The 8,090-nt window shown below is 27.9% G+C and overlaps 1 protein-coding gene across 1 annotated transcript; it reads right to left on the minus strand.

Moving 5' to 3' along the window:
• Positions 1 to 206: 206 nt before the first annotated feature.
• On the minus strand, positions 207 to 3,398 carry LOC135929710 (piggyBac transposable element-derived protein 3-like). Its single transcript, XM_065466414.1, has 4 exons — positions 3,327 to 3,398; positions 2,881 to 3,220; positions 974 to 1,716; positions 207 to 923 (listed from the first exon to the last, which is right to left on the minus strand). The coding sequence occupies exons 1-4, from the start codon at positions 3,396 to 3,398 to the stop codon at positions 207 to 209; spliced, it is 1,872 nt and encodes a 623-aa protein (XP_065322486.1).
• Positions 3,399 to 8,090: the final 4,692 nt, after the last annotated feature.

The following is an 8,090-nucleotide window of genomic DNA, read 5'->3' on the forward strand; positions in this document are numbered from 1 at the left end:
TTGGGGGCTTCGCCCCCAAACCCCTTTACCTGGCCTTCGGCCAGCTTTCCCCGGCCTTCGGCCGGGTCTTATTTAGCTATTCTATTAAATTATGAATAATTTAATAATAATTATATTTCTATTTTTAACTATTATTTACTAATTCGTGCTTATGGATAGGATATTACAAGCCTCTTTTTTATTATTTCAAGTTAGGTATATTATATTTAATAAAGTTTTTTTAAATGTAAATCATTATGAATATTATCATCCCTATTAACATTTTTACAGTATGCCAATTCGCTAGCAATTATTTGTCTTCGGAATTCTTTCGATGAGAGTTTATTATCTGTAAGAATATTGTATATTATGAATGAATTGATAATCGCCGCATCTATCAGCCAAAAGAATATTGGTAGCCACCATTTTCGCCACTTTCGCGAAATTTCATATAAAGACTTTAAATGGTCGAAATGGTCAACAGACCCCATATATTTATTATACATCTTTATCATTATTGGACATTTTACGTCAAAAACTTCCCCTTTTTTATTTTTTCTCTTCACAGTATCCACTGATCTCGGATCAATATAATTGGACATTATAAATACGTCACGATTATCTCGCCATTTAATTATACTTATATTATTTTTGTCACTTCTCCAGTCAAACTCACCTCTTTTTAATTTTGTTTCCATATTCTTTATGGGCAAGTATCTCCTATTTTTGTTTAGTGTTCCGCTAGCATATATACCTTTCTTTTTTAAATCGGCCATTAGAGTATAACTCGTAAAATAATTATCGAAAAATATTTTATGATTTTGAAGTCCTTCACAAAACTTTGTTACAACATTATAACCAAGATTACTTTCAACCTCTTTATTTTTCCCAACATAGATATTAAAATCATTCATATATCCTGAATTATCGCATCTCATCCAAACCTAAAAATATAGTTTAGCCGAAATAAATAATGACAAAATTTACACATTACCTTGAAACCGCGTTTCGTGGGTTTCTTAGGCATGTATTGCCTAAATCCTATACGGCCTTTGAACCTAATCATTCCTTCGTCAATTGCTTGATATTCCGAGGGAAGAAAATATTTCAAGCAAGAGGAACGGATATTATCAATGAATGGTCTTATTTTGTATAATTTATCATAATTTTCATCATTTCTCGATGGTTCTAAGATATTGTCATTTATATGGATGTGGGCCATAAGCCAAATAAAACGTTTTACTTTCATTATGGATGAAACAAAATTGTCATGGAATTCTGGTTTAGAACTCCAATAATCTTTGTAATTTGCCATAGTTTTAATTCCAAAGAGTATATGAAGACATAAAAATTTTCTTATTTCTGTAGGATTAGTTGGTTGATATTTAATATTTTTTTGTTGGGCATATAAATTGGTATTGAATGTAATTGTATTTATTAGAGAATCATTAATAAATTTCTTATATATATCTGATGGATACAATGGGTCCGTTTTTAAAGATGATATTGGACCTGATATTTTATCAAATTCTAATGCTGGTTGTGAAGAATATTTCTTGGACCAGATAGGATTATTATGGTTTGTAGCAGATTGATCATACGCATCTTGTTCAGAATTGTCATCAATTTCAATTTGATAAGGTGTATCCGATTCATAATCATCACTATCAATTTGGTAACGTGTATCCGATTCATAATCATCTTCGGAATCAGTGGATGAGTTGTCTAACGAAGAACCTTCAGATGGAATGTCCAGATAAAGAAAATAATTAAATTAACAAGTTTTTTTTAACTTCTTATCAAATACAAGATTTTTAATTATTTCGTTTGTCTTTGGAACCAAATCTCTGTGTATATTTAACAGAGCTAACCCATTTAGCCGAGATTCAGTACTTCGTAAATATGTTTTCAACCTTCTCAAGTTGGAAAAAGTCCTTTCATTCGTACATGTTGTAATAGGCAAACATGCAAGAATATAAAACAACTTCGAAATATTAGGAAATTGAGCCAAGGTTTCTTTACACCGATTGAGCGCATCAATAGCATGCTCAGGTAAAATAGCTAAACGTATAAATATTTATACCACAATTCGAATTCACTGATTAAATTTATTTCAGTATCAATCTCATAGGAATAAAATTTTTCTAAATATTTAATTTTACCAATAGTGGCATTAGAAAATGAAGAAGGATCTTTGGGTAATAAAACTTGAAGATTGCTAAAGACTTGTTTTTTATCTAAAACCCGTACTTTTATTTGCTATAAAAAAGTATCTAAGAATGGGATGAAAATGGATATTTTAGAATATTCTTCAGTTGAGCCAATATTTATTTTCATCTCAAAAATGGCCTAGGTGCTAGACGAGGTTTAATTAGTATTATATCATAAAATTTAGCCTTCGATTCAACGTCTAGATAAATATTATGAAAATATTTATCTACATTCATTCTTATTGTATCTACCTGTTCATGTATATTTTCCGCCAAATCAATAACTTGAACCAAATCTAAATTTGGTTTTTGTAAATTTCTACAAAGTAGTGAGCTAAAAATAATTTATTGATGCAACTAGCAGCAATGATAAACTCTGATTGATCAATTGAATTCAATAATGATATCGCTGCTAACGACACATTACTTTTTTTCATGCTCAGCCTTATTTATAAATTATCGTTTGATTTCAATCTCTTTGACTAAATATTTTTACATTTTATTAATATTTTTGAATAATATGTTGGAAAATTAATATTCAAATATTTGTAAAATTTTGATTTGTGTGGGTAGGGGGGGGGGGGTCTGGGGGGTGGGGGTAAAATTTTTATTAGATTAAAATGATATTTATGAAAATAGTCAAATTTGCGATGGGGGGGGAAATTTCCCCCTTCCCCCCCCCATTGGTTACGCGCCTGCACGGAAGTTAAGCCATTTGGTCTTAAGCCATCATCTAATGATAAATTTATAGGCTCCAGGATGTTTGGTATTCGGGCCCTGGTAAGAGAACGGCTAATAGCTAAATTAATTGCTGCATGCCTTACATGCCTGCCTTGACTATATATACAATTTAGACCATGTCTCCCTTTGGAGTCAACTAATATTTTACATTTGATGCATGTATTTGGTTGAACAATGTTACATCCAAGTCGATGGCCTATGACAACTCTTAATTGTTCATCTGATAAGAGGTTACCGTTATGACTTGGTAATGCTTCCAACCATTCATAACCACTAGTACAGTCAGCATTCTGTAATAGTTGAATATACTTTAAAAAAAATTTTAATTAAAGGTTCGAAAATAGATTGGTGTGTTAAGATTGTGGGTAAGACAGCTTCAGGTGGAGCTAAAGGTACCCAGGATGTCAAGTCTAAGTTTAAAAGGTTATCTTTAGGAGAGATAAAAGAAGATATCACAGCGTTATTCATCAAACGCGATGCCAAAAATGATAATATTTAAAGGATATAAATCTAAACCACCCATTTTAGGGTAATTGTGAGAAACCCCAATTAAAATCTTCCAATTTAATATTTAAAATATTTTCTAATAAACTTCTAAAATATTCATGAACACGATTAATAATTTCATTATTTAAAAAAAAGGAAGAAGATCTAAAAATATGTAAAATCTTTGGTAAAATAAAAAAATTTTTAAAAGAAAAAAGCTCTGGTGTGAAGGAATTTCGTTTAAAATAGTTTCAAGTCCTAATAAGCCTTCGAAAAATTTTTCCACGAACACCTCACAGTTGGAAAAACTGCTTAAAGGTGAACCTAGAAAATTAATTTCACTTTTTTTAATGATTTTAAACCCTTGGACTTTGAGAGTATTTGAATTTAAAAAGCATATTTCAGATTTAGCTTTATTTAGAGTAAGGCCTATGCTTAGAGAATTCTTCTCTATATAGAATATAAAAAAATAAAATTATACAAAAAATGTAATATATAAGGATAAGTTCTTTTTGTAATAATTTTTTATTTATTTTTATTTAACAATTGATTTCCAAAATTTTGAGCATATAAACAAGAGCGATTTAATGCTCAACATAGTTTTCGCTGTGCTAAACACACTTTCAATGAGCGCAGAATACGGGAGGGTTTATTAAAAATATCAAAAGAACGATCCTTATTTTCATTAGATCCTCTTCACAAGAATTTTCATTCAGATTCTCATTGATTTTTTAAAACAGAATTTAATCTGAATCTTATATTTTTACCATCATATGTTTTTTTTTAAATTTGAGCTGCTGGACATCGAGGTTAAAATATTTGAATAGGGATAGAATCTACACTTATAGTATAGATTTAATTTTTTTTTATTGGTGTAAAAAATGTTTCTTACTGGGGCCAGGGTAGAGTTAAACCTCAGCTGAAGAAATAAGTATTATTGGCATTTATTCTTTATGAAATAAATTATAAATTAGAGAATATTAATTATCATACCTTCATTGATTCAATAATTAACAATGTTGACTAAAAAAATTCAACAACAAATATGTAATAAATAAAATAAAATTGAATAACTTTGATGTTTGATGTGAATTTAAAAACTCGATTAAGTAAAGTAAGATCTTGCCTTACTGTTATTCGAAAGAAAAAAAAACACGTTACTCGTTACCTAACAAGTAACGAATAATGTTTCTTTTCCTTAAAAAGGACTTTACCAGGATCAATAAATATTCGTTTTTTCTTTCTTTAAATTCCAGTTTGGTTCACATGAAAAAATATAATTATATACTCATTCTTTATTTGGAATTAATATGTAATTTTAAGATTATAAAAACATTATTTTTTTCTTTAGATTTAAAAATAATTTCTGATAAAATAAATATTAGATGATAAAAGATTTTAAATTTTAAAATGAATTTTTCTATCAAGTTAAGCGTTGAGAGGCGTTTTTCGACTCTCCAAATTATAATTAACTCTACCGCGCAAATATAAATGAAAGTCTTTTAGAGAATGGCTTAATCAATATTTAAATATAATAATTGATATATATTAAGGATTAATGAATAAAAATTGTATACCAGGCTGTGTCCATACCATTTTAAAAAATAGAAAAGTTTCAAAACTTTTACAAATTTTAAAATTTTAATTTTTTATTATTTTTTGAAATATGTTTATATTTTTCAGAGACCTGCAGTGCCGAGGTACCATTGCATGGCCTGACCAACCTGGCCCAGGTTTTATATTTTCAGGCCCGGCCTAGATATTTTAAACATATATTACATTTATTCTTAATTTATATATATCTAATAATGGCGATTTAAAATATTCGGTTTTATACCACCCGAATAATTAAAAAATTAAAATACAGCCTGGTAGCTCTGATATTTTTTTGGATACAGCCTTAATAAAAAAACGCCAAAATGCTTTTTGTTCCGGATATCTGATTTTAAATAAACTTTCGATACATATAGGTTTACAAATACATTTGAATTTTTGTTATATATTAAATATAAGAATATAGTTTTACATATTATTAAGTAATTATCACCCCTTCCCTCCATGATTTTTGTTTCAATTGGCCAACTCAATGCCGACCCCAAAGCGGCTTTCGTCATCACCGATTTATAATAATTGGCTTTGAGGTTGGCCCATTTTTTCTTAAACCTTGAGATTTGCGATTTTTTTAAAAAAAAAACAACTAAATTTCAAGGTTTAAGCTACTTTTTTTGATAGTATATTAGTAATATGTACATGATAATTATGTAATAGTGCCCCAGATGTTTAATAGGGAACGACTTAGGATTTTGTTATGGGCCAAAAATTTGTTGTACTAAGAAGAGTGGTTGTTATAAATACATTGGCGTCGTGGATAAGCGTTTAAACGTATGTGATTCCGAAAATTTAAGTTCAATCCCCTGCATCCCTCCAGGCAAAACATGTGGAAAATTCAATGCTGGAAAATGTGCTAATTTTCAAACGTGTTGCACTGCGGGTAATAATCACTTAATTTCCATATTTTTAAAAGTTTTAAGGGATAAAATCTTGAGAATAAAGATTTTTCTTTCGCCCAAAATTTTGAGCAAAAAATCTTAATTTTTGTTGAAAAGAAATTTGGGATTTAATTACGAAAAAATTTTTGTACAAAAAAACCACAATAGTTTTGCTTATGAGATATCTTTCTGAAATTTTAGGTTAATCTCAAAATAATCTTTATTTCCAAAACTCTTAATTTTTTTGACCATTAGAAGAAGAGATTTTTTTGGTTGAGAGTATTTTAAACTCTGTTTTAAATGCTCTTCTAACGAAGTTCATCGTAATATACATAATACACTAATTCATATTTGTAATAGGCACGTGTTTTAGAGACAAGTCATGCCTATAGTTCAACGAACAAATGAAACAATTAATTTTTTAAAAAAAGATGCTTAAATTCATGATTCACAAGGATTATTTATTTTTTATGTACATAAATTGAATTAACTATAATTTTTACATTAATTTATATCTCTATTTCCGATGAAAGATTGTCACTTTTATATTAAATTTTTGTTGTTCGCTTCTGTTTCCTAATTTATATTAATAAAATATCAATTAACGCCAAAAAATTAATATATGTTTTTACATTATAAGCTAATTAATATGTAATTATGCAGGCATGACAGAGATAGCTACATTGAGGATGACGCAAATTAAAATTTAATTGTTTTTATATAAAAATATATTTAATTTGGAAAAGATTATATTACAATTTTCAAAAAATTTACAGGTTAATCCCTTACATGATTTTTAGCCTTGAAAAATTATTAAAATTTTAGAATTAATTTGTCTTATTATGAAAAAAAAATCACTATTTATAAACATATCATTTTAAGTAGTGTTGTTAATTGTTAATCGTTACTTTTGAAAGTAGCGTACTATTTAACTTTTTAAAAAGTAAGTTTCACTAATTTAGAAATATTTTTAGAGTATCTAATTTATGTCCATAAACAAACATTTCAAATTCAAAACTTGGTATAAAAATATGATTAAAAATTTAAAATCTTTATTTTAAAAAAAATTATCAATACATTTGGGCATTTTTAGATTAAGAAAAAGGATCTATGGAATATTTTTATTGTATTACCATTTATTTAAAAAAAACCTCGTTTTTAATGAATTGGCTATTGTACTTAAGCTCTAAAAAAATATTAATATCAGATTATAAATCAAAAAATAAATTCCTACCTTATAAATGAGTCCAACAATCTGCTGTTTTGCAGGAGTAAGACACATTTGATAGTTCAGATATTACTAACTCTTTCATTTCTTGAAAATTTGACAAAATTCTTGCCATCAATGTATGCCGGCAAAATGTCTTGGTAACTGAAGATAATATCTTTATCAGATTGATGAATGAGGGATCAGATTGATGAATGAGGGATTATCAAACAAGGAAATTGGCTGAAATGTATCATTATAATATTGATTATGAAATCAGCCAATTTCTGAGATATCTAGTACTGATGTTCTAAGGATTCAATTTCTTTTAAATTAAATTTTATTTGGATGCAGCGCCTCTTCTAATTCACCAAAATTATTGAGATACTTTCCCAGAAATTTTAAGTGTAAATTTTTCCAAATTTAAAACAGTAATAATTTTAATAAAATTTACGAATAATATCTTTAGACGTTTCTTTAGGTTGAAGCTGCTTGATTTATCAAATGATATTATAATCCTCTGGCATTTAATACATCGAAATTTAAATCTTATATTAAGTTTTTCTTTACTGAGTTCTATTTTGCAAATTTTGGATCAAGAAATTTATATACAATTATCATTGATCAACGAATTTCGTCATCAATTTCAAATGACGGCATTTTATATTTTAAATTACTTGATAAATTAGATAATGCAGATTTTGAAAAATTAGTTTCAAAAGCTAAATTAAATATAAAGATTATAATTTTAAAATTAATTAAATTATAAATAAATTTTAGTGTAATTGAAAAGGGGGGGGGGGAATAGGGCGCCACTTAGCTGCTCTCTTAAAAAAAAGCGCGGCGCTTTTTTTTAATGGGCCATAGCTACCGATACTGAAAAAAATTAACGCTTTTAATGACTTTGATTTCAGGGCCTTTTTGAATGTATAAATATTGTTAAGGACTTCTGGGTGGAACTGTGCGGTACCGGCTCAC

This window comes from Gordionus sp. m RMFG-2023, chromosome 5 (genome assembly GCF_954871325.1).
Source record: "Gordionus sp. m RMFG-2023 chromosome 5, tfGorSpeb1-WG-v2, whole genome shotgun sequence".
NCBI classification, from domain to species: domain Eukaryota; kingdom Metazoa; phylum Nematomorpha; class Gordioida; order Chordodea; family Parachordodidae; genus Gordionus; species Gordionus sp. m RMFG-2023.

Bases quoted from the DNA above. Each gene is read 5' to 3' on its own strand.
- LOC135929710 (XM_065466414.1), bottom strand. From the start codon at position 3,398: ATGAATAACGCTGTGATATCTTCTTTTATCTCTCCTAAAGATAACCTT. The intron at 3,221-3,326 runs GTACCTTTAGCT...CAACTATTACAG, and splicing joins ACTTAGACTTGACATCCTGG to AATGCTGACTGTACTAGTGG. The intron at 924-973 runs GTAATGTGTAAA...CTATATTTTTAG, and splicing joins CCACGAAACGCGGTTTCAAG to GTTTGGATGAGATGCGATAA.